Genomic DNA, 26,412 nt, shown 5'->3' with positions numbered 1-26,412 from the left:
GGAGGTACTCGGGAGCTGAAGCCCTTGGCTGCTGTGGTAGCAGCTGCAGATGGCAGCTCGTCCACAGTGCACTTCGAATGAGGTCATATGAGCGGGACTCTGGAAATGGCTCCGAAGTCAAGAGAAAGGGGTCAGGGTATGTGGGAATCCGGCGGGGGTGGGGGGTGGATGAAGGAAGGTGTCCTTCCTCTCTCCAGTGCAATTTGGTTTGGTGAGTCTCAAAGCTACCAGATGGCACTTCCCAAGTCAGGCCCCCGCAGGAATCAGGGTGGGCTGCGTGCCTCGGCGCCTGCTACAGGGACAAGCCACACCAGTGGCCTCCCTGAGCTCAAATGGCCGGATCTGGGGGTTCTGTCTGGGTGCACACCTCCTTGCTCTGGCCAGGTTCCCCCCTTCTCTGAGCACCAGCTTCATCCTCTCGAATGAGGACATCGATTGCTACCTTGGCACGTTACTCTCTTCATCCTGTGAAGACTCATTAGGCTTATCCTACAATTACTAGCTGGCCCGAAGAGATATCTCCTGAATCCAGATTAAGCTGGAGTCTCCCAGGTCATCTGGCATGTCTTCCCTGAAGTCTGCCAAAACCCACACCCTTGCATTTCCAGGGACTCCCCTTAGCCAGCTGGGCAGAAAACCCAGCATGGTTCAAACAAGCTGACAGACAAGCGGGAGAGGACTCACGGGCAGACGGCCTCCCTCAGGTCTCGGGTGGAGCTCTGGGACCACAGCAGCAGCGGGCCATCCCAGCCCCTGGGCTCAGCAGCGCCCTCATTCTCAGGCCGGCGGCTCTGCCCTGAGGGGAGCAGGAAGGTCACCAACTGCCGCAGGCGGACCTCAAGCCCCTCCCACTGCTGGAGCCTGACCTCCCCTGGCCCCACCCCTTCCCCTACCCCAGCAGGACGAGAGCTCGTCTTCCCCTGGCTTCCAACGTGAGGCCCGGCCCCGGGCCCCGATTGGGCACTGCCCCAGTCGGGAGCCAATCACAGTGGCCAGGGACGTGGAACACACCGATTGGCCAGGGCCAGGTCATGTGACCATACTCCCCAGGAAACTCAAATATTACCAAGATTCCCTAACAAACCAAATGAACAAAATTATCCAGTAAATGCAAACCGTACTTTTTAATGAGGCCAATGTCACAGAAAAAAAAAAAAATCCTTCACAATGAACTGCTCAAGGAAGCTACTAAATAAGCTTTCAGAAAAGTTAAGACTTTTTTTTTTTTTTTAATAGGGTGACGGAGAGCTATACCTTTCCCATCTATGTGAATTTAGGTTTAAACTAGATTTCCCTCGGCTATTACATAAGACAAAAAACCCCACATCACCCCCTTTCACTCCCCCCACCCCCAAAAAGTGTTTTAGTCTATTGAATTTTTGTGTCCTCAGTTGTGTCTGATTCACGGCAACTCACGAACTCTACACAGCCAGGCTCTTCCGTCCATGGAATTCAGGGCAATTTTTTTCTGTCACAGCAAATGCCCACCCTGGGTGATCCAAAGGCAAGGGCTCAGAGGCTCCTGAGAGACTAACTCCTTTCAGCTGAGCACAGAGCTGGCTCCTCACTGGGATGCCTGTGGCCTGGGGCTCCCAGAGGGGAGAGCAGCACTCGCCCCACCGTGTGGTCACTGCTGGAAGTGCAGGCTGCTCCTCACTCCCCCTTGACAGTGTCCCTGAGGGCAGAACAGTGTGAATCTACTCAAGGTGGAAACGCAAACTCCGATGCAACCAAACTTCCCACAAGGTCTCCAAAACCACTCAGGAACAGGGAATTGGAAACTGCAGGGCATGACATGAATGGAGATGGAGACTTGACACCTTACACCGAGTTCACTTCCAGTTATCCCTAGACAAAGTTTCCATGAAAACTTGTCACAAATCTAGAAGAACAATGAGCAGAAACCGGACACGTGCTTTGAGTCTTCACACACAAAACAAAAAGGCAGCCCACAAAACAACCCAGAGAATACAGTGGACTTTGCAAAATCAAAGATATCTACTGTGGGAAAGACCTCATTACAAAAGCAAAAGACAGGTCATACATCGCGAGACGAATGAGTGGAAACACAAAGCTTCTCAAGGATGTGTCTCCAAACAGACAAAGAACACCAACACGACAAGCCTGTGAAAACTAGGGAAAGGTCTGAAGGGACAGCAGACTGAGGAAGACACACACAGAGTATCCCGGATGATGTCCAGCACTGAGGGCCTGAAGAAACAACAGTCTAGTTGCACTCCCTCAGGCCTGTGTGACCCTGGATGAGGCCTCTGTTTCCCGGTGGCTCTGAGAGATGGACAGGGAGGAAGGGGAAGAGAAATCACTTGCATTTCTAATACTCACAGCAAAGTCTTCCAATGAGAAGGGAATTATCACCCCCACTGACAATGCCATTCACTGAAGTGATACCCACGAGTCCATCTAACCCAGAAGGGAAGGAAGGACCTGTTCTCACAAAACGGCGAGAGATGGAAGAAGGAAGATCAAGCCCACACCAACCACTGGAAAGAGAAGCTGTGCTCAGGGCTTGAAAGAATTCCTATTGGGAAAATGATGTCACAGCCCCACAAGGCAATCCACAGCTTCGATGCTATTCCTCCCAAAATGCCAATGCATTTTCGCACCGAACAAAGAATTGCAAAAGGGGTACGGAAACAGAAAAGAGCCTAAATTGTCAATACAATCCGACGAAAAAGCCCCGATACGGACATCCAAGGTTGTGTGAAAGGAAATTAGACGACCAAACTAGGATCCTCAGGAGAGTATCGGAGAAGGCGATGGCGACCCACTCCAGTACTCTTGCCTGGAAAACGCCCTGGACGGAGGAGCCTGGTAGGCTGCAGGCCATGGGGTCGCGCAGAGTCAGACACGACTGAAGTGACTTAGGCGCAGCGGCAGCAGCAGGACAGTATGCTATTGGGAATACAACAACACACACAGATCCAGATCGATGGAATAAAGTTGAGGGTCCAGAAACAAACCCCGGCATCCATGGTCAACTCATCTCTGACACAAAAGGGGAGAATATCCAAATGGGAACAAGAAAGCCTCTTCAATAAATGTCCATGGGAAAACCAGACAGCTACATCTGAAGAACGCTATTGGTTTTGATCTCACACCACCTCAATATCGGGGGAAAACCTCACCCTAAAGACTGATGTCATGAGACAGCTAGAAAGAAGCGTAGGTCAAAGGCTCCTTAACATCAGAGTCTCCTTGCCATTTGCTGGGCGGAGGTAGAAATGGGTCTCTTCAAGTAAGGGAAAGAGGAAAACGAAGTATGCCAATGGGTTTCCATCCAATGGAACCTCTTCACAACAGAGAAGCTAAGCATTCAGAAATGCAAAAGATGGGAAACGGAACATGAGAGACTCCTTGCAAGTGGTGTATCTGAGAAGGGGTTCATATGGAAAGAGACGAAGAATGCACAGCACTCAGATTCCAAGAAACACCACCACCACCCTTGACCCTTCCCCCATGACCAACTCCGACCTAAAGCCTTTCTCTCCCTCTAACCTATCCCTAAAACATAACCCTCATCTAATCATATACATGTGCATTCCTAGCATCCATCCATCTACACACGAGAGAGAAAGAGGAAGACACAGACTGAATCGAGAAGGGAAAAGAGAGGGACACATACAGAGAGAGACACGGAACCAAAGAGAGGAAAGGAGTCGACGGTCCAGACTTTTCATCAATCTGTCTCGAAGGTAGAAGCAATGACAGCGCCCATCCACCCCAGAAGGGGGAAAAGGACGGAAGGTTTGGAGAGGAAAAGACAAGAACGCAGGGAGCCATTAGAAGCTCAGCCACCCGCAGAAGCCGAGCTGGGACACTTGAACAGAATCTCAATGGAAACAGAGGACCAGAAAGTTGGCTACTCTTTTCTATAAGAGAGGGAGACCTTCGAGTCTTCCTTTCGCGCCTCCAACTTTGATGCGGGGTCTCAAAACACTCAGGAGGGGGAGTGCCTTTTCCTGGGTACCACGGCGCATCCAGGCCTCGTTCTGCCCCATTCTGTGCTGTGTCAGCCCTGGATGGAGTCTTTCTTTCTGAAGTCTCAGCGCACAAGCTCCACGTGATATCGGCCCCAGGTGGAAAGGCATGGAGCTGCTCGTAGGCCGACAGACCTAGGAAGCAGATGGGAGAATGACCCCCACTCTGCAGATGGAGAGACTGGGGAAACCCTGAGGGGCATACGCTTGTCCAGGGCCACACCACTTATGAGAAGAAGGAGCCTGGTCTGAGAGCAGCGGGGTCCTCGGAGCTCAGGCCCTGGCTGCACCCAGGCCTCCCCAGGGCTGTGGGCTGGGCTGTGTGGCTGTCACTGTGCCTGCACATGGCCTAAGGGGGGTGGTCGAGCAGTCAGAAACCCAGAGATTCCCTTGGGAAGTTTTGGGGAAGGGACCTCAGCACGAACCCCAGGAAATGATGTCACCTGCCGGCAACAGAACCCAACAGAACCCGCAACCCGGGTATCCAGGCCTCCAGAGCGGAGAGGAGCCCCCAGCCAGATCACTTGCTGCCAGGATGTTCTGCTGTTTGCCCCTGCCCAGAGGCCGGGGCCTGAGGAGAGCTCACAGGCAGTGTGCGTGGGCACCCTGTCGACGTTGGCTCAGGGCACCCCCGAGAGGCCTCTGGCCCTTTGCCCGGAGAAACAGAAAGGTAACACGGGGAGCCCCAGGCCGGGCCAGCCCACCTCTCCCATGCCACCCGGAAACACCGGGTCCTTTGCCTGTGTGTGTGGATGCGGGTTTCTCGGGGTGTGTCTCCCTCAAGGAAGCCCAGGCGGATGTGGGGTCAGAAGCCTGCGGGCAAGTTGTGTCCACACCCCAGGGGAGAGCAGGCTGGCTGGGATGGGGAGAGTGCGGGCAGCGCCGGCCGCCCAGGCTGGCCTCACACCCTCAGGTCGGTCTCTTTCGTCCCGGGTGGGGATCTGAGCAGACACACGTCTCTGACCCTTCTGGGAAGAGAAGTTCGAGCAGGCAGAAGCAGCGGCTCCACTGGCCAGGCCCAGCTCGGAAAAGTCCCAGCATGGCTGGCTGACGGTCACTGTCGTTGCAGAGCTTCCCACGTGATGAGGCCGAGGACGGGGACACCCCGTCCACCTCCCGGAGGGAGGGGTCGGAGCACCACCCCCCCGCCCCTGAGGCCCAGTGCAGGCTCCAGGTGAGCGTGCCCACGGAGGCATCAGCCCCACCGGGGGCGAAGCGGAGGCGGGGAAGGCCTGCTGCCGAGACACCACACAGGATACACCCGGCGGCCCAGTCTGAGGCTGCCACGGAGCTCAGCACACCCGGCTCCGACCCAGAGTCCCGAGAACCCCAGCCTCTGAGGCAGCAGGAGGACCTGGAGCCCAGCACGCCAGAGCACAGAGGTGAGGACGCTGGGGCTGGTGCACGGGAGTGTGTGGGGAGGGGGTGCTGAGCTACACAGGGACGAGTCCCCGAAAGATGCTGCTGGGCCTGCAGCAAGCGCTGGCCTCACACCCCCACCCCCATCTTGCACACTTCAGTCCCAAAAGACATCCGACCCTGGGTATTCTTTGGGAATCTCTTGGAAGCTTTCTGTCCCGGGATACGCACATGCCAAGGCTGGCCTGTGGGCAAACTTTGCTTCTCCCCCAGCTCTAGCACTGGCCTCCAACTGGAACCAGGCTCCACTTCCCAGACCTGTCCCTACAGAGGTGGTGGCTCCAGGTGCAGGACCCAGGGATCCACCGAGGGCAGATGGAGAACCGAGACTTGCCCTCGCAGAGACACCAGGCCAGCTGGGTTCTGGCCAGCACACCGGGCAGATCGGATCTCCGTGCCTGCAGGACCCCCAGCCCCAGGCACTGATGTCCCACCCCCTCAGCCAGAACCTCCACCTCCACGTGCACCTGTACCTGCTCGGGCTTTGGCAGGAGAACCCGAGGCAGAGGAGGAGTCACCGCCTCGGCAGGGAGAGCCTGCCCTGGCTCCCGCGCAACACCCAGACGCCGACGATGACTCACCCACCCCTGCAGGAAGAACGAGCCCCCGCTCTGGACAGAGACCCAGAGCCCTTGCCGGAAACACCACGTCCAGGGGAGCGGTCGGCTCTGCCGCCTCCATCCCTGTCGGCTCACCGTGGACGCTGTCAACTCGGTCTGCCCCCAGGGGACATGGAGTTCCTTTCCCCTGAACTGCTTTGCATTTGGTTTGTTTCCACCTTTCTGGTGATGTTTTATTTTTTGTATGGTTTCCTGTATTTTTGTTGGTTAAGTTGGGAACTTGTTGGTTAAGTTAGTAAACTTTTTCATCATTGTTGCAATTTGGGAACACTGTTGTGTAACTCTGGTGATACTGTGTTACCATCACCACTTTGTGGTTTCAGACCCGTTTGATCTTTATGCCCCACCCCCCAACAAAGCCTGGATTCAAGGCAAGCACGCCCTGTTCATCCCTCCCCCCGATCCTGAACACAATTTCAGCTTTTCTTTCTGCATTCCTTCCTATATTCTTGGTGTCCCCAATCAATGACTCTCAGTGAAATGACTGAAGGAGTTTCTTTCGGACTCTCCACCTACTGTAAGACTCCATTGGAGAGTTCTCATTTTTATGTCATTTGAACTAGCCTTTGATAGCTGACAGGACGGTGTACGTCCTTTCAAGATATCATGTGCCAAACGAAGCCCTTTTGGCAAATGCCATCATTATCTCCAGGCAGGCATTGCTGTTTGAAGGGTGACATCTCAGCCAGAAGGCAGAGGCTGAGCTCCTCTTGTTGCACCAGCTCCCAAAAGAAGCCAAGAAAGGGAGCTGGAACAACAAACCACCCCAACGCCCAGGAAAGCGTTCTTCACGACAGAAGGCTAGAAAATGACCCAACAACCTTGTGGCCCAGAACCCCTCTAGAAAAATCACTGTTCCATAAAAAAGAGAAACACGTGGGAAGTTCCAAGGAGAGGCAATGCCCATGGCCAGTGTACTTTAGAGACGGCCTGACCGCTCCGGGGAAGACACGCACCGACGGAACCCCTTGGGAAACAGCAGTGAGAGTCCTCACCGTCGTAAGGGTTTCCTCTGGGGACAACCTGCCCTGGGCACCACATGAGGGAGCAGACCGGCTTCTCTTCCTCTGCCCCCACACCATTCACTCATGAAGGCAGCCCAGGAGTTCTCATGCCCTGCCTGCCTGCCTGCCTGCCTGCCTGGCTCATCCGTGAGCTGTGACCACCTCCAGGGCAGGACTCCACCTTCTCCTCTCTGTGTACCGTGAATCTGCACACAGTGGGCTTTCAGAACCTTAGGAGACTTGAGCCATTCCCACTCGAGCCAGAACCCTCCCCAGGAAGGAAAACGGCTGTGGAGTCATTTTGGCCCCAGCACTGGTTCCGAAAGCCTGGCGGCTCCTACAGCCTCTACGGTGTGAAGAGGGAGGTCCCTTTTGACAGAGCTTTCTGGCTGTCAGATCTAAGCTGTTGTTTCACTGTCAGCTGTGTCTCTTCCGTTGCAGCCAGGTGGGCCACGCTGCTCCAAAGGGGCTCACAAGCTGAGTGGCAAGGGAGGTATTGAGAGGACAGGGATGGCTACAACGTGCTGCAAACTGAGTGAGGGTCCCCACAATCCTCAGCAAAGGTCTGTGGTGTGCAAGTGGGGAGTAGAGGGCCCCCAAGTTCCAAAGGAAGGGAGGTACTCGGGAGCTGAAGCCCTTGGCTGCTGTGGTAGCAGCTGCAGATGGCAGCTCGTCCACAGTGCACTTCGAATGAGGTCATATGAGCGGGACTCTGGAAATGGCTCCGAAGTCAAGAGAAAGGGGTCAGGGTATGTGGGAATCCGGCGGGGGTGGGGGGTGGATGAAGGAAGGTGTCCTTCCTCTCTCCAGTGCAATTTGGTTTGGTGAGTCTCAAAGCTACCAGATGGCACTTCCCAAGTCAGGCCCCCGCAGGAATCAGGGTGGGCTGCGTGCCTCGGCGCCTGCTACAGGGACAAGCCACACCAGTGGCCTCCCTGAGCTCAAATGGCCGGATCTGGGGGTTCTGTCTGGGTGCACACCTCCTTGCTCTGGCCAGGTTCCCCCCTTCTCTGAGCACCAGCTTCATCCTCTCGAATGAGGACATCGATTGCTACCTTGGCACGTTACTCTCTTCATCCTGTGAAGACTCATTAGGCTTATCCTACAATTACTAGCTGGCCCGAAGAGATATCTCCTGAATCCAGATTAAGCTGGAGTCTCCCAGGTCATCTGGCATGTCTTCCCTGAAGTCTGCCAAAACCCACACCCTTGCATTTCCAGGGACTCCCCTTAGCCAGCTGGGCAGAAAACCCAGCATGGTTCAAACAAGCTGACAGACAAGCGGGAGAGGACTCACGGGCAGACGGCCTCCCTCAGGTCTCGGGTGGAGCTCTGGGACCACAGCAGCAGCGGGCCATCCCAGCCCCTGGGCTCAGCAGCGCCCTCATTCTCAGGCCGGCGGCTCTGCCCTGAGGGGAGCAGGAAGGTCACCAACTGCCGCAGGCGGACCTCAAGCCCCTCCCACTGCTGGAGCCTGACCTCCCCTGGCCCCACCCCTTCCCCTACCCCAGCAGGACGAGAGCTCGTCTTCCCCTGGCTTCCAACGTGAGGCCCGGCCCCGGGCCCCGATTGGGCACTGCCCCAGTCGGGAGCCAATCACAGTGGCCAGGGACGTGGAACACACCGATTGGCCAGGGCCAGGTCATGTGACCATACTCCCCAGGAAACTCAAATATTACCAAGATTCCCTAACAAACCAAATGAACAAAATTATCCAGTAAATGCAAACCGTACTTTTTAATGAGGCCAATGTCACAGAAAAAAAAAAAATCCTTCACAATGAACTGCTCAAGGAAGCTACTAAATAAGCTTTCAGAAAAGTTAAGACTTTTTTTTTTTTTTAATAGGGTGACGGAGAGCTATACCTTTCCCATCTATGTGAATTTAGGTTTAAACTAGATTTCCCTCGGCTATTACATAAGACAAAAAACCCCACATCACCCCCTTTCACTCCCCCCACCCCCAAAAAGTGTTTTAGTCTATTGAATTTTTGTGTCCTCAGTTGTGTCTGATTCACGGCAACTCACGAACTCTACACAGCCAGGCTCTTCCGTCCATGGAATTCAGGGCAATTTTTTTCTGTCACAGCAAATGCCCACCCTGGGTGATCCAAAGGCAAGGGCTCAGAGGCTCCTGAGAGACTAACTCCTTTCAGCTGAGCACAGAGCTGGCTCCTCACTGGGATGCCTGTGGCCTGGGGCTCCCAGAGGGGAGAGCAGCACTCGCCCCACCGTGTGGTCACTGCTGGAAGTGCAGGCTGCTCCTCACTCCCCCTTGACAGTGTCCCTGAGGGCAGAACAGTGTGAATCTACTCAAGGTGGAAACGCAAACTCCGATGCAACCAAACTTCCCACAAGGTCTCCAAAACCACTCAGGAACAGGGAATTGGAAACTGCAGGGCATGACATGAATGGAGATGGAGACTTGACACCTTACACCGAGTTCACTTCCAGTTATCCCTAGACAAAGTTTCCATGAAAACTTGTCACAAATCTAGAAGAACAATGAGCAGAAACCGGACACGTGCTTTGAGTCTTCACACACAAAACAAAAAGGCAGCCCACAAAACAACCCAGAGAATACAGTGGACTTTGCAAAATCAAAGATATCTACTGTGGGAAAGACCTCATTACAAAAGCAAAAGACAGGTCATACATCGCGAGACGAATGAGTGGAAACACAAAGCTTCTCAAGGATGTGTCTCCAAACAGACAAAGAACACCAACACGACAAGCCTGTGAAAACTAGGGAAAGGTCTGAAGGGACAGCAGACTGAGGAAGACACACACAGAGTATCCCGGATGATGTCCAGCACTGAGGGCCTGAAGAAACAACAGTCTAGTTGCACTCCCTCAGGCCTGTGTGACCCTGGATGAGGCCTCTGTTTCCCGGTGGCTCTGAGAGATGGACAGGGAGGAAGGGGAAGAGAAATCACTTGCATTTCTAATACTCACAGCAAAGTCTTCCAATGAGAAGGGAATTATCACCCCCACTGACAATGCCATTCACTGAAGTGATACCCACGAGTCCATCTAACCCAGAAGGGAAGGAAGGACCTGTTCTCACAAAACGGCGAGAGATGGAAGAAGGAAGATCAAGCCCACACCAACCACTGGAAAGAGAAGCTGTGCTCAGGGCTTGAAAGAATTCCTATTGGGAAAATGATGTCACAGCCCCACAAGGCAATCCACAGCTTCGATGCTATTCCTCCCAAAATGCCAATGCATTTTCGCACCGAACAAAGAATTGCAAAAGGGGTACGGAAACAGAAAAGAGCCTAAATTGTCAATACAATCCGACGAAAAAGCCCCGATACGGACATCCAAGGTTGTGTGAAAGGAAATTAGACGACCAAACTAGGATCCTCAGGAGAGTATCGGAGAAGGCGATGGCGACCCACTCCAGTACTCTTGCCTGGAAAACGCCCTGGACGGAGGAGCCTGGTAGGCTGCAGGCCATGGGGTCGCGCAGAGTCAGACACGACTGAAGTGACTTAGGCGCAGCGGCAGCAGCAGGACAGTATGCTATTGGGAATACAACAACACACACAGATCCAGATCGATGGAATAAAGTTGAGGGTCCAGAAACAAACCCCGGCATCCATGGTCAACTCATCTCTGACACAAAAGGGGAGAATATCCAAATGGGAACAAGAAAGCCTCTTCAATAAATGTCCATGGGAAAACCAGACAGCTACATCTGAAGAACGCTATTGGTTTTGATCTCACACCACCTCAATATCGGGGGAAAACCTCACCCTAAAGACTGATGTCATGAGACAGCTAGAAAGAAGCGTAGGTCAAAGGCTCCTTAACATCAGAGTCTCCTTGCCATTTGCTGGGCGGAGGTAGAAATGGGTCTCTTCAAGTAAGGGAAAGAGGAAAACGAAGTATGCCAATGGGTTTCCATCCAATGGAACCTCTTCACAACAGAGAAGCTAAGCATTCAGAAATGCAAAAGATGGGAAACGGAACATGAGAGACTCCTTGCAAGTGGTGTATCTGAGAAGGGGTTCATATGGAAAGAGACGAAGAATGCACAGCACTCAGATTCCAAGAAACACCACCACCACCCTTGACCCTTCCCCCATGACCAACTCCGACCTAAAGCCTTTCTCTCCCTCTAACCTATCCCTAAAACATAACCCTCATCTAATCATATACATGTGCATTCCTAGCATCCATCCATCTACACACGAGAGAGAAAGAGGAAGACACAGACTGAATCGAGAAGGGAAAAGAGAGGGACACATACAGAGAGAGACACGGAACCAAAGAGAGGAAAGGAGTCGACGGTCCAGACTTTTCATCAATCTGTCTCGAAGGTAGAAGCAATGACAGCGCCCATCCACCCCAGAAGGGGGAAAAGGACGGAAGGTTTGGAGAGGAAAAGACAAGAACGCAGGGAGCCATTAGAAGCTCAGCCACCCGCAGAAGCCGAGCTGGGACACTTGAACAGAATCTCAATGGAAACAGAGGACCAGAAAGTTGGCTACTCTTTTCTATAAGAGAGGGAGACCTTCGAGTCTTCCTTTCGCGCCTCCAACTTTGATGCGGGGTCTCAAAACACTCAGGAGGGGGAGTGCCTTTTCCTGGGTACCACGGCGCATCCAGGCCTCGTTCTGCCCCATTCTGTGCTGTGTCAGCCCTGGATGGAGTCTTTCTTTCTGAAGTCTCAGCGCACAAGCTCCACGTGATATCGGCCCCAGGTGGAAAGGCATGGAGCTGCTCGTAGGCCGACAGACCTAGGAAGCAGATGGGAGAATGACCCCCACTCTGCAGATGGAGAGACTGGGGAAACCCTGAGGGGCATACGCTTGTCCAGGGCCACACCACTTATGAGAAGAAGGAGCCTGGTCTGAGAGCAGCGGGGTCCTCGGAGCTCAGGCCCTGGCTGCACCCAGGCCTCCCCAGGGCTGTGGGCTGGGCTGTGTGGCTGTCACTGTGCCTGCACATGGCCTAAGGGGGGTGGTCGAGCAGTCAGAAACCCAGAGATTCCCTTGGGAAGTTTTGGGGAAGGGACCTCAGCACGAACCCCAGGAAATGATGTCACCTGCCGGCAACAGAACCCAACAGAACCCGCAACCCGGGTATCCAGGCCTCCAGAGCGGAGAGGAGCCCCCAGCCAGATCACTTGCTGCCAGGATGTTCTGCTGTTTGCCCCTGCCCAGAGGCCGGGGCCTGAGGAGAGCTCACAGGCAGTGTGCGTGGGCACCCTGTCGACGTTGGCTCAGGGCACCCCCGAGAGGCCTCTGGCCCTTTGCCCGGAGAAACAGAAAGGTAACACGGGGAGCCCCAGGCCGGGCCAGCCCACCTCTCCCATGCCACCCGGAAACACCGGGTCCTTTGCCTGTGTGTGTGGATGCGGGTTTCTCGGGGTGTGTCTCCCTCAAGGAAGCCCAGGCGGATGTGGGGTCAGAAGCCTGCGGGCAAGTTGTGTCCACACCCCAGGGGAGAGCAGGCTGGCTGGGATGGGGAGAGTGCGGGCAGCGCCGGCCGCCCAGGCTGGCCTCACACCCTCAGGTCGGTCTCTTTCGTCCCGGGTGGGGATCTGAGCAGACACACGTCTCTGACCCTTCTGGGAAGAGAAGTTCGAGCAGGCAGAAGCAGCGGCTCCACTGGCCAGGCCCAGCTCGGAAAAGTCCCAGCATGGCTGGCTGACGGTCACTGTCGTTGCAGAGCTTCCCACGTGATGAGGCCGAGGACGGGGACACCCCGTCCACCTCCCGGAGGGAGGGGTCGGAGCACCACCCCCCCGCCCCTGAGGCCCAGTGCAGGCTCCAGGTGAGCGTGCCCACGGAGGCATCAGCCCCACCGGGGGCGAAGCGGAGGCGGGGAAGGCCTGCTGCCGAGACACCACACAGGATACACCCGGCGGCCCAGTCTGAGGCTGCCACGGAGCTCAGCACACCCGGCTCCGACCCAGAGTCCCGAGAACCCCAGCCTCTGAGGCAGCAGGAGGACCTGGAGCCCAGCACGCCAGAGCACAGAGGTGAGGACGCTGGGGCTGGTGCACGGGAGTGTGTGGGGAGGGGGTGCTGAGCTACACAGGGACGAGTCCCCGAAAGATGCTGCTGGGCCTGCAGCAAGCGCTGGCCTCACACCCCCACCCCCATCTTGCACACTTCAGTCCCAAAAGACATCCGACCCTGGGTATTCTTTGGGAATCTCTTGGAAGCTTTCTGTCCCGGGATACGCACATGCCAAGGCTGGCCTGTGGGCAAACTTTGCTTCTCCCCCAGCTCTAGCACTGGCCTCCAACTGGAACCAGGCTCCACTTCCCAGACCTGTCCCTACAGAGGTGGTGGCTCCAGGTGCAGGACCCAGGGATCCACCGAGGGCAGATGGAGAACCGAGACTTGCCCTCGCAGAGACACCAGGCCAGCTGGGTTCTGGCCAGCACACCGGGCAGATCGGATCTCCGTGCCTGCAGGACCCCCAGCCCCAGGCACTGATGTCCCACCCCCTCAGCCAGAACCTCCACCTCCACGTGCACCTGTACCTGCTCGGGCTTTGGCAGGAGAACCCGAGGCAGAGGAGGAGTCACCGCCTCGGCAGGGAGAGCCTGCCCTGGCTCCCGCGCAACACCCAGACGCCGACGATGACTCACCCACCCCTGCAGGAAGAACGAGCCCCCGCTCTGGACAGAGACCCAGAGCCCTTGCCAGAAACACCACGTCCAGGGGAGCGGTCGGCTCTGCCGCCTCCATCCCTGTCGGCTCACCGTGGACGCTGTCAACTCGGTCTGCCCCCAGGGGACATGGAGTTCCTTTCCCCTGAACTGCTTTGCATTTGGTTTGTTTCCACCTTTCTGGTGATGTTTTATTTTTTGTATGGTTTCCTGTATTTTTGTTGGTTAAGTTGGGAACTTGTTGGTTAAGTTAGTAAACTTTTTCATCATTATTGCAATTTGGGAACACTGTTGTGTAACTCTGGTGATACTGTGTTACCATCACCACTTTGTGGTTTCAGACCCGTTTGATCTTTATGCCCCACCCCCCAACAAAGCCTGGATTCAAGGCAAGCACGCCCTGTTCATCCCTCCCCCCGATCCTGAACACAATTTCATCTTTTCTTTCTGCATTCCTTCCTATATTCTTGGTGTCCCCAATCAATGACTCTCAGTGAAATGACTGAAGGAGTTTCTTTCGGACTCTCCACCTACTGTAAGACTCCATTGGAGAGTTCTCATTTTTATGTCATTTGAACTAGCCTTTGATAGCTGACAGGACGGTGTACGTCCTTTCAAGATATCATGTGCCAAACGAAGCCCTTTGGGCAAATGCCATCATTATCTCCAGGCAGGCATTGCTGTTTGAAGGGTGACATCTCAGCCAGAAGGCAGAGGCTGAGCTCCTCTTGTTGCACCAGCTCCCAAAAGAAGCCAAGAAAGGGAGCTGGAACAACAAACCACCCCAACGCCCAGGAAAGCGTTCTTCACGACAGAAGGCTAGAAAATGACCCAACAACCTTGTGGCCCAGAACCCCTCTAGAAAAATCACTGTTCCATAAAAAAGAGAAACACGTGGGAAGTTCCAAGGAGAGGCAATGCCCATGGCCAGTGTACTTTAGAGACGGCCTGACCGCTCCGGGGAAGACACGCACCGACGGAACCCCTTGGGAAACAGCAGTGAGAGTCCTCACCGTCGTAAGGGTTTCCTCTGGGGACAACCTGCCCTGGGCACCACATGAGGGAGCAGACCGGCTTCTCTTCCTCTGCCCCCACACCATTCACTCATGAAGGCAGCCCAGGAGTTCTCATGCCCTGCCTGCCTGCCTGCCTGCCTGCCTGGCTCATCCGTGAGCTGTGACCACCTCCAGGGCAGGACTCCACCTTCTCCTCTCTGTGTACCGTGAATCTGCACACAGTGGGCTTTCAGAACCTTAGGAGACTTGAGCCATTCCCACTCGAGCCAGAACCCTCCCCAGGAAGGAAAACGGCTGTGGAGTCATTTTGGCCCCAGCACTGGTTCCGAAAGCCTGGCGGCTCCTACAGCCTCTACGGTGTGAAGAGGGAGGTCCCTTTTGACAGAGCTTTCTGGCTGTCAGATCTAAGCTGTTGTTTCACTGTCAGCTGTGTCTCTTCCGTTGCAGCCAGGTGGGCCACGCTGCTCCAAAGGGGCTCACAAGCTGAGTGGCAAGGGAGGTATTGAGAGGACAGGGATGGCTACAACGTGCTGCAAACTGAGTGAGGGTCCCCACAATCCTCAGCAAAGGTCTGTGGTGTGCAAGTGGGGAGTAGAGGGCCCCCAAGTTCCAAAGGAAGGGAGGTACTCGGGAGCTGAAGCCCTTGGCTGCTGTGGTAGCAGCTGCAGATGGCAGCTCGTCCACAGTGCACTTCGAATGAGGTCATATGAGTGGGACTCTGGAAATGGCTCCGAAGTCAAGAGAAAGGGGTCAGGGTATGTGGGAATCCGGCGGGGGTGGGGGGTGGATGAAGGAAGGTGTCCTTCCTCTCTCCAGTGCAATTTGGTTTGGTGAGTCTCAAAGCTACCAGATGGCACTTCCCAAGTCAGGCCCCCGCAGGAATCAGGGTGGGCTGCGTGCCTCGGCGCCTGCTACAGGGACAAGCCACACCAGTGGCCTCCCTGAGCTCAAATGGCCGGATCTGGGGGTTCTGTCTGGGTGCACACCTCCTTGCTCTGGCCAGGTTCCCCCCTTCTCTGAGCACCAGCTTCATCCTCTCGAATGAGGACATCGATTGCTACCTTGGCACGTTACTCTCTTCATCCTGTGAAGACTCATTAGGCTTATCCTACAATTACTAGCTGGCCCGAAGAGATATCTCCTGAATCCAGATTAAGCTGGAGTCTCCCAGGTCATCTGGCATGTCTTCCCTGAAGTCTGCCAAAACCCACACCCTTGCATTTCCAGGGACTCCCCTTAGCCAGCTGGGCAGAAAACCCAGCATGGTTCAAACAAGCTGACAGACAAGCGGGAGAGGACTCACGGGCAGACGGCCTCCCTCAGGTCTCGGGTGGAGCTCTGGGACCACAGCAGCAGCGGGCCATCCCAGCCCCTGGGCTCAGCAGCGCCCTCATTCTCAGGCCGGCGGCTCTGCCCTGAGGGGAGCAGGAAGGTCACCAACTGCCGCAGGCGGACCTCAAGCCCCTCCCACTGCTGGAGCCTGACCTCCCCTGGCCCCACCCCTTCCCCTACCCCAGCAGGACGAGAGCTCGTCTTCCCCTGGCTTCCAACGTGAGGCCCGGCCCCGGGCCCCGATTGGGCACTGCCCCAGTCGGGAGCCAATCACAGTGGCCAGGGACGTGGAACACACCGATTGGCCAGGGCCAGGTCATGTGACCATACTCCCCAGGAAACTCAAATATTACCAAGATTCCCTAACAAACCAAATGAACAAAATTATCCAGTAAATGCAAACCGTACTTTTTAATGAGGCCAATGTCACAGAAAAAAAAAAAAATCCTTCACAATGAACTGCTCAAGGAAGCTACTAAATAAGCTTTCAGAAAAGTTAAGACTTTTTTTTTTTTTTTAATAGGGTGACGGAGAGCTATACCTTTCCCATCTATGTGAATTTAGGTTTAAACTAGATTTCCCTCGGCTATTACATAAGACAAAAAACCCCACATCACCCCCTTTCACTCCCCCCACCCCCAAAAAGTGTTTTAGTCTATTGAATTTTTGTGTCCTCAGTTGTGTCTGATTCACGGCAACTCACGAACTCTACACAGCCAGGCTCTTCCGTCCATGGAATTCAGGGCAATTTTTTTCTGTCACAGCAAATGCCCACCCTGGGTGATCCAAAGGCAAGGGCTCAGAGGCTCCTGAGAGACTAACTCCTTTCAGCTGAGCACAGAGCTGGCTCCTCACTGGGATGCCTGTGGCCTGGGGCTCCCAGAGGGGAGAGCAGCACTCGCCCCACCGTGTGGTCACTGCTGGAAGTGCAGGCTGCTCCTCACTCCCCCTTGACAGTGTCCCTGAGGGCAGAACAGTGTGAATCTACTCAAGGTGGAAACGCAAACTCCGATGCAACCAAACTTCCCACAAGGTCTCCAAAACCACTCAGGAACAGGGAATTGGAAACTGCAGGGCATGACATGAATGGAGATGGAGACTTGACACCTTACACCGAGTTCACTTCCAGTTATCCCTAGACAAAGTTTCCATGAAAACTTGTCACAAATCTAGAAGAACAATGAGCAGAAACCGGACACGTGCTTTGAGTCTTCACACACAAAACAAAAAGGCAGCCCACAAAACAACCCAGAGAATACAGTGGACTTTGCAAAATCAAAGATATCTACTGTGGGAAAGACCTCATTACAAAAGCAAAAGACAGGTCATACATCGCGAGACGAATGAGTGGAAACACAAAGCTTCTCAAGGATGTGTCTCCAAACAGACAAAGAACACCAACACGACAAGCCTGTGAAAACTAGGGAAAGGTCTGAAGGGACAGCAGACTGAGGAAGACACACACAGAGTATCCCGGATGATGTCCAGCACTGAGGGCCTGAAGAAACAACAGTCTAGTTGCACTCCCTCAGGCCTGTGTGACCCTGGATGAGGCCTCTGTTTCCCGGTGGCTCTGAGAGATGGACAGGGAGGAAGGGGAAGAGAAATCACTTGCATTTCTAATACTCACAGCAAAGTCTTCCAATGAGAAGGGAATTATCACCCCCACTGACAATGCCATTCACTGAAGTGATACCCACGAGTCCATCTAACCCAGAAGGGAAGGAAGGACCTGTTCTCACAAAACGGCGAGAGATGGAAGAAGGAAGATCAAGCCCACACCAACCACTGGAAAGAGAAGCTGTGCTCAGGGCTTGAAAGAATTCCTATTGGGAAAATGATGTCACAGCCCCACAAGGCAATCCACAGCTTCGATGCTATTCCTCCCAAAATGCCAATGCATTTTCGCACCGAACAAAGAATTGCAAAAGGGGTACGGAAACAGAAAAGAGCCTAAATTGTCAATACAATCCGACGAAAAAGCCCCGATACGGACATCCAAGGTTGTGTGAAAGGAAATTAGACGACCAAACTAGGATCCTCAGGAGAGTATCGGAGAAGGCGATGGCGACCCACTCCAGTACTCTTGCCTGGAAAACGCCCTGGACGGAGGAGCCTGGTAGGCTGCAGGCCATGGGGTCGCGCAGAGTCAGACACGACTGAAGTGACTTAGGCGCAGCGGCAGCAGCAGGACAGTATGCTATTGGGAATACAACAACACACACAGATCCAGATCGATGGAATAAAGTTGAGGGTCCAGAAACAAACCCCGGCATCCATGGTCAACTCATCTCTGACACAAAAGGGGAGAATATCCAAATGGGAACAAGAAAGCCTCTTCAATAAATGTCCATGGGAAAACCAGACAGCTACATCTGAAGAACGCTATTGGTTTTGATCTCACACCACCTCAATATCGGGGGAAAACCTCACCCTAAAGACTGATGTCATGAGACAGCTAGAAAGAAGCGTAGGTCAAAGGCTCCTTAACATCAGAGTCTCCTTGCCATTTGCTGGGCGGAGGTAGAAATGGGTCTCTTCAAGTAAGGGAAAGAGGAAAACGAAGTATGCCAATGGGTTTCCATCCAATGGAACCTCTTCACAACAGAGAAGCTAAGCATTCAGAAATGCAAAAGATGGGAAACGGAACATGAGAGACTCCTTGCAAGTGGTGTATCTGAGAAGGGGTTCATATGGAAAGAGACGAAGAATGCACAGCACTCAGATTCCAAGAAACACCACCACCACCCTTGACCCTTCCCCCATGACCAACTCCGACCTAAAGCCTTTCTCTCCCTCTAACCTATCCCTAAAACATAACCCTCATCTAATCATATACATGTGCATTCCTAGCATCCATCCATCTACACACGAGAGAGAAAGAGGAAGACACAGACTGAATCGAGAAGGGAAAAGAGAGGGACACATACAGAGAGAGACACGGAACCAAAGAGAGGAAAGGAGTCGACGGTCCAGACTTTTCATCAATCTGTCTCGAAGGTAGAAGCAATGACAGCGCCCATCCACCCCAGAAGGGGGAAAAGGACGGAAGGTTTGGAGAGGAAAAGACAAGAACGCAGGGAGCCATTAGAAGCTCAGCCACCCGCAGAAGCCGAGCTGGGACACTTGAACAGAATCTCAATGGAAACAGAGGACCAGAAAGTTGGCTACTCTTTTCTATAAGAGAGGGAGACCTTCGAGTCTTCCTTTCGCGCCTCCAACTTTGATGCGGGGTCTCAAAACACTCAGGAGGGGGAGTGCCTTTTCCTGGGTACCACGGCGCATCCAGGCCTCGTTCTGCCCCATTCTGTGCTGTGTCAGCCCTGGATGGAGTCTTTCTTTCTGAAGTCTCAGCGCACAAGCTCCACGTGATATCGGCCCCAGGTGGAAAGGCATGGAGCTGCTCGTAGGCCGACAGACCTAGGAAGCAGATGGGAGAATGACCCCCACTCTGCAGATGGAGAGACTGGGGAAACCCTGAGGGGCATACGCTTGTCCAGGGCCACACCACTTATGAGAAGAAGGAGCCTGGTCTGAGAGCAGCGGGGTCCTCGGAGCTCAGGCCCTGGCTGCACCCAGGCCTCCCCAGGGCTGTGGGCTGGGCTGTGTGGCTGTCACTGTGCCTGCACATGGCCTAAGGGGGGTGGTCGAGCAGTCAGAAACCCAGAGATTCCCTTGGGAAGTTTTGGGGAAGGGACCTCAGCACGAACCCCAGGAAATGATGTCACCTGCCGGCAACAGAACCCAACAGAACCCGCAACCCGGGTATCCAGGCCTCCAGAGCGGAGAGGAGCCCCCAGCCAGATCACTTGCTGCCAGGATGTTCTGCTGTTTGCCCCTGCCCAGAGGCCGGGGCCTGAGGAGAGCTCACAGGCAGTGTGCGTGGGCACCCTGTCGACGTTGGCTCAGGGCACCCCCGAGAGGCCTCTGGCCCTTTGCCCGGAGAAACAGAAAGGTAACACGGGGAGCCCCAGGCCGGGCCAGCCCACCTCTCCCATGCCACCCGGAAACACCGGGTCCTTTGCCTGTGTGTGTGGATGCGGGTTTCTCGGGGTGTGTCTCCCTCAAGGAAGCCCAGGCGGATGTGGGGTCAGAAGCCTGCGGGCAAGTTGTGTCCACACCCCAGGGGAGAGCAGGCTGGCTGGGATGGGGAGAGTGCGGGCAGCGCCGGCCGCCCAGGCTGGCCTCACACCCTCAGGTCGGTCTCTTTCGTCCCGGGTGGGGATCTGAGCAGACACACGTCTCTGACCCTTCTGGGAAGAGAAGTTCGAGCAGGCAGAAGCAGCGGCTCCACTGGCCAGGCCCAGCTCGGAAAAGTCCCAGCATGGCTGGCTGACGGTCACTGTCGTTGCAGAGCTTCCCACGTGATGAGGCCGAGGACGGGGACACCCCGTCCACCTCCCGGAGGGAGGGGTCGGAGCACCACCCCCCCGCCCCTGAGGCCCAGTGCAGGCTCCAGGTGAGCGTGCCCACGGAGGCATCAGCCCCACCGGGGGCGAAGCGGAGGCGGGGAAGGCCTGCTGCCGAGACACCACACAGGATACACCCGGCGGCCCAGTCTGAGGCTGCCACGGAGCTCAGCACACCCGGCTCCGACCCAGAGTCCCGAGAACCCCAGCCTCTGAGGCAGCAGGAGGACCTGGAGCCCAGCACGCCAGAGCACAGAGGTGAGGACGCTGGGGCTGGTGCACGGGAGTGTGTGGGGAGGGGGTGCTGAGCTACACAGGGACGAGTCCCCGAAAGATGCTGCTGGGCCTGCAGCAAGCGCTGGCCTCACACCCCCACCCCCATCTTGCACACTTCAGTCCCAAAAGACATCCGACCCTGGGTATTCTTTGGGAATCTCTTGGAAGCTTTCTGTCCCGGGATACGCACATGCCAAGGCTGGCCTGTGGGCAAACTTTGCTTCTCCCCCAGCTCTAGCACTGGCCTCCAACTGGAACCAGGCTCCACTTCCCAGACCTGTCCCTACAGAGGTGGTGGCTCCAGGTGCAGGACCCAGGGATCCACCGAGGGCAGATGGAGAACCGAGACTTGCCCTCGCAGAGACACCAGGCCAGCTGGGTTCTGGCCAGCACACCGGGCAGATCGGATCTCCGTGCCTGCAGGACCCCCAGCCCCAGGCACTGATGTCCCACCCCCTCAGCCAGAACCTCCACCTCCACGTGCACCTGTACCTGCTCGGGCTTTGGCAGGAGAACCCGAGGCAGAGGAGGAGTCACCGCCTCGGCAGGGAGAGCCTGCCCTGGCTCCCGCGCAACACCCAGACGCCGACGATGACTCACCCACCCCTGCAGGAAGAACGAGCCCCCGCTCTGGACAGAGACCCAGAGCCCTTGCCAGAAACACCACGTCCAGGGGAGCGGTCGGCTCTGCCGCCTCCATCCCTGTCGGCTCACCGTGGACGCTGTCAACTCGGTCTGCCCCCAGGGGACATGGAGTTCCTTTCCCCTGAACTGCTTTGCATTTGGTTTGTTTCCACCTTTCTGGTGATGTTTTATTTTTTGTATGGTTTCCTGTATTTTTGTTGGTTAAGTTGGGAACTTGTTGGTTAAGTTAGTAAACTTTTTCATCATTATTGCAATTTGGGAACACTGTTGTGTAACTCTGGTGATACTGTGTTACCATCACCACTTTGTGGTTTCAGACCCGTTTGATCTTTATGCCCCACCCCCCAACAAAGCCTGGATTCAAGGCAAGCACGCCCTGTTCATCCCTCCCCCCGATCCTGAACACAATTTCATCTTTTCTTTCTGCATTCCTTCCTATATTCTTGGTGTCCCCAATCAATGACTCTCAGTGAAATGACTGAAGGAGTTTCTTTCGGACTCTCCACCTACTGTAAGACTCCATTGGAGAGTTCTCATTTTTATGTCATTTGAACTAGCCTTTGATAGCTGACAGGACGGTGTACGTCCTTTCAAGATATCATGTGCCAAACGAAGCCCTTTGGGCAAATGCCATCATTATCTCCAGGCAGGCATTGCTGTTTGAAGGGTGACATCTCAGCCAGAAGGCAGAGGCTGAGCTCCTCTTGTTGCACCAGCTCCCAAAAGAAGCCAAGAAAGGGAGCTGGAACAACAAACCACCCCAACGCCCAGGAAAGCGTTCTTCACGACAGAAGGCTAGAAAATGACCCAACAACCTTGTGGCCCAGAACCCCTCTAGAAAAATCACTGTTCCATAAAAAAGAGAAACACGTGGGAAGTTCCAAGGAGAGGCAATGCCCATGGCCAGTGTACTTTAGAGACGGCCTGACCGCTCCGGGGAAGACACGCACCGACGGAACCCCTTGGGAAACAGCAGTGAGAGTCCTCACCGTCGTAAGGGTTTCCTCTGGGGACAACCTGCCCTGGGCACCACATGAGGGAGCAGACCGGCTTCTCTTCCTCTGCCCCCACACCATTCACTCATGAAGGCAGCCCAGGAGTTCTCATGCCCTGCCTGCCTGCCTGCCTGCCTGCCTGGCTCATCCGTGAGCTGTGACCACCTCCAGGGCAGGACTCCACCTTCTCCTCTCTGTGTACCGTGAATCTGCACACAGTGGGCTTTCAGAACCTTAGGAGACTTGAGCCATTCCCACTCGAGCCAGAACCCTCCCCAGGAAGGAAAACGGCTGTGGAGTCATTTTGGCCCCAGCACTGGTTCCGAAAGCCTGGCGGCTCCTACAGCCTCTACGGTGTGAAGAGGGAGGTCCCTTTTGACAGAGCTTTCTGGCTGTCAGATCTAAGCTGTTGTTTCACTGTCAGCTGTGTCTCTTCCGTTGCAGCCAGGTGGGCCACGCTGCTCCAAAGGGGCTCACAAGCTGAGTGGCAAGGGAGGTATTGAGAGGACAGGGATGGCTACAACGTGCTGCAAACTGAGTGAGGGTCCCCACAATCCTCAGCAAAGGTCTGTGGTGTGCAAGTGGGGAGTAGAGGGCCCCCAAGTTCCAAAGGAAGGGAGGTACTCGGGAGCTGAAGCCCTTGGCTGCTGTGGTAGCAGCTGCAGATGGCAGCTCGTCCACAGTGCACTTCGAATGAGGTCATATGAGTGGGACTCTGGAAATGGCTCCGAAGTCAAGAGAAAGGGGTCAGGGTATGTGGGAATCCGGCGGGGGTGGGGGGTGGATGAAGGAAGGTGTCCTTCCTCTCTCCAGTGCAATTTGGTTTGGTGAGTCTCAAAGCTACCAGATGGCACTTCCCAAGTCAGGCCCCCGCAGGAATCAGGGTGGGCTGCGTGCCTCGGCGCCTGCTACAGGGACAAGCCACACCAGTGGCCTCCCTGAGCTCAAATGGCCGGATCTGGGGGTTCTGTCTGGGTGCACACCTCCTTGCTCTGGCCAGGTTCCCCCCTTCTCTGAGCACCAGCTTCATCCTCTCGAATGAGGACATCGATTGCTACCTTGGCACGTTACTCTCTTCATCCTGTGAAGACTCATTAGGCTTATCCTACAATTACTAGCTGGCCCGAAGAGATATCTCCTGAATCCAGATTAAGCTGGAGTCTCCCAGGTCATCTGGCATGTCTTCCCTGAAGTCTGCCAAAACCCACACCCTTGCATTTCCAGGGACTCCCCTTAGCCAGCTGGGCAGAAAACCCAGCATGGTTCAAACAAGCTGACAGACAAGCGGGAGAGGACTCACGGGCAGACGGCCTCCCTCAGGTCTCGGGTGGAGCTCTGGGACCACAGCAGCAGCGGGCCATCCCAGCCCCTGGGCTCAGCAGCGCCCTCATTCTCAGGCCGGCGGCTCTGCCCTGAGGGGAGCAGGAAGGTCACCAACTGCCGCAGGCGGACCTCAAGCCCCTCCCACTGCTGGAGCCTGACCTCCCCTGGCCCCACCCCTTCCCCTACCCCAGCAGGACGAGAGCTCGTCTTCCCCTGGCTTCCAACGTGAGGCCCGGCCCCGGGCCCCGATTGGGCACTGCCCCAGTCGGGAGCCAATCACAGTGGCCAGGGACGTGGAACACACCGATTGGCCAGGGCCAGGTCATGTGACCATACTCCCCAGGAAACTCAAATATTACCAAGATTCCCTAACAAACCAAATGAACAAAATTATCCAGTAAATGCAAACCGTACTTTTTAATGAGGCCAATGTCACAGAAAAAAAAAAAAATCCTTCACAATGAACTGCTCAAGGAAGCTACTAAATAAGCTTTCAGAAAAGTTAAGACTTTTTTTTTTTTTTTAATAGGGTGACGGAGAGCTATACCTTTCCCATCTATGTGAATTTAGGTTTAAACTAGATTTCCCTCGGCTATTACATAAGACAAAAAACCCCACATCACCCCCTTTCACTCCCCCCACCCCCAAAAAGTGTTTTAGTCTATTGAATTTTTGTGTCCTCAGTTGTGTCTGATTCACGGCAACTCACGAACTCTACACAGCCAGGCTCTTCCGTCCATGGAATTCAGGGCAATTTTTTTCTGTCACAGCAAATGCCCACCCTGGGTGATCCAAAGGCAAGGGCTCAGAGGCTCCTGAGAGACTAACTCCTTTCAGCTGAGCACAGAGCTGGCTCCTCACTGGGATGCCTGTGGCCTGGGGCTCCCAGAGGGGAGAGCAGCACTCGCCCCACCGTGTGGTCACTGCTGGAAGTGCAGGCTGCTCCTCACTCCCCCTTGACAGTGTCCCTGAGGGCAGAACAGTGTGAATCTACTCAAGGTGGAAACGCAAACTCCGATGCAACCAAACTTCCCACAAGGTCTCCAAAACCACTCAGGAACAGGGAATTGGAAACTGCAGGGCATGACATGAATGGAGATGGAGACTTGACACCTTACACCGAGTTCACTTCCAGTTATCCCTAGACAAAGTTTCCATGAAAACTTGTCACAAATCTAGAAGAACAATGAGCAGAAACCGGACACGTGCTTTGAGTCTTCACACACAAAACAAAAAGGCAGCCCACAAAACAACCCAGAGAATACAGTGGACTTTGCAAAATCAAAGATATCTACTGTGGGAAAGACCTCATTACAAAAGCAAAAGACAGGTCATACATCGCGAGACGAATGAGTGGAAACACAAAGCTTCTCAAGGATGTGTCTCCAAACAGACAAAGAACACCAACACGACAAGCCTGTGAAAACTAGGGAAAGGTCTGAAGGGACAGCAGACTGAGGAAGACACACACAGAGTATCCCGGATGATGTCCAGCACTGAGGGCCTGAAGAAACAACAGTCTAGTTGCACTCCCTCAGGCCTGTGTGACCCTGGATGAGGCCTCTGTTTCCCGGTGGCTCTGAGAGATGGACAGGGAGGAAGGGGAAGAGAAATCACTTGCATTTCTAATACTCACAGCAAAGTCTTCCAATGAGAAGGGAATTATCACCCCCACTGACAATGCCATTCACTGAAGTGATACCCACGAGTCCATCTAACCCAGAAGGGAAGGAAGGACCTGTTCTCACAAAACGGCGAGAGATGGAAGAAGGAAGATCAAGCCCACACCAACCACTGGAAAGAGAAGCTGTGCTCAGGGCTTGAAAGAATTCCTATTGGGAAAATGATGTCACAGCCCCACAAGGCAATCCACAGCTTCGATGCTATTCCTCCCAAAATGCCAATGCATTTTCGCACCGAACAAAGAATTGCAAAAGGGGTACGGAAACAGAAAAGAGCCTAAATTGTCAATACAATCCGACGAAAAAGCCCCGATACGGACATCCAAGGTTGTGTGAAAGGAAATTAGACGACCAAACTAGGATCCTCAGGAGAGTATCGGAGAAGGCGATGGCGACCCACTCCAGTACTCTTGCCTGGAAAACGCCCTGGACGGAGGAGCCTGGTAGGCTGCAGGCCATGGGGTCGCGCAGAGTCAGACACGACTGAAGTGACTTAGGCGCAGCGGCAGCAGCAGGACAGTATGCTATTGGGAATACAACAACACACACAGATCCAGATCGATGGAATAAAGTTGAGGGTCCAGAAACAAACCCCGGCATCCATGGTCAACTCATCTCTGACACAAAAGGGGAGAATATCCAAATGGGAACAAGAAAGCCTCTTCAATAAATGTCCATGGGAAAACCAGACAGCTACATCTGAAGAACGCTATTGGTTTTGATCTCACACCACCTCAATATCGGGGGAAAACCTCACCCTAAAGACTGATGTCATGAGACAGCTAGAAAGAAGCGTAGGTCAAAGGCTCCTTAACATCAGAGTCTCCTTGCCATTTGCTGGGCGGAGGTAGAAATGGGTCTCTTCAAGTAAGGGAAAGAGGAAAACGAAGTATGCCAATGGGTTTCCATCCAATGGAACCTCTTCACAACAGAGAAGCTAAGCATTCAGAAATGCAAAAGATGGGAAACGGAACATGAGAGACTCCTTGCAAGTGGTGTATCTGAGAAGGGGTTCATATGGAAAGAGACGAAGAATGCACAGCACTCAGATTCCAAGAAACAC

At 54.5% G+C, this 26,412-nt stretch overlaps 1 protein-coding gene and 1 long non-coding RNA gene across 2 annotated transcripts in view; one reads left to right on the top strand and one right to left on the bottom strand.

Annotated features, from left to right (window-relative positions):
• LOC145530002 (uncharacterized) overlaps positions 1-26,412 on the bottom strand; it is a 1,493,464-nt gene that overhangs the window by 460,413 nt on the left and 1,006,639 nt on the right. The window contains exons 120-123 of the long non-coding RNA XR_014071397.1: positions 23,645-23,756; positions 15,991-16,102; positions 8,339-8,450; positions 685-796 (exon numbers count right to left, since the gene is read on the bottom strand). This is a non-coding gene — a long non-coding RNA (uncharacterized LOC145530002). The remainder of the gene's footprint in view (positions 1-684; positions 797-8,338; positions 8,451-15,990; positions 16,103-23,644; positions 23,757-26,412) is intronic.
• LOC145529928 (uncharacterized) lies at positions 4,499-7,042 on the top strand. The gene is made up of 3 exons (XM_081550698.1): positions 4,499-4,668; positions 5,068-5,380; positions 5,631-7,042. Exons 1-3 carry the CDS (start codon positions 4,534-4,536, stop codon positions 6,266-6,268), a joined length of 1,086 nt encoding a protein of 361 aa, XP_081406824.1. The 5' UTR covers positions 4,499-4,533; the 3' UTR covers positions 6,269-7,042.

This window comes from Giraffa tippelskirchi, chromosome 12 (genome assembly GCF_054371585.1).
Source record: "Giraffa tippelskirchi isolate mGirTip1 chromosome 12, T2T-mGirTip1v1.2.pri, whole genome shotgun sequence".
NCBI classification, from domain to species: domain Eukaryota; kingdom Metazoa; phylum Chordata; class Mammalia; order Artiodactyla; family Giraffidae; genus Giraffa; species Giraffa tippelskirchi.
This window is presented reverse-complemented; position numbering and strand designations above follow the sequence as displayed.

Coding starts and splice junctions, on each gene's coding strand:
- LOC145529928 (XM_081550698.1), top strand. CDS start 4,534: ATGTTCTGCTGTTTGCCCCTGCCCAGAGGCCGGGGCCTGAGGAGAGCT. Junction 4,669..5,067: donor TTGCCCGGAGAAACAGAAAG/GTAACACGGGGA, acceptor CTGTCGTTGCAG/AGCTTCCCACGTGATGAGGC. Junction 5,381..5,630: donor CAGCACGCCAGAGCACAGAG/GTGAGGACGCTG, acceptor CTTCTCCCCCAG/CTCTAGCACTGGCCTCCAAC.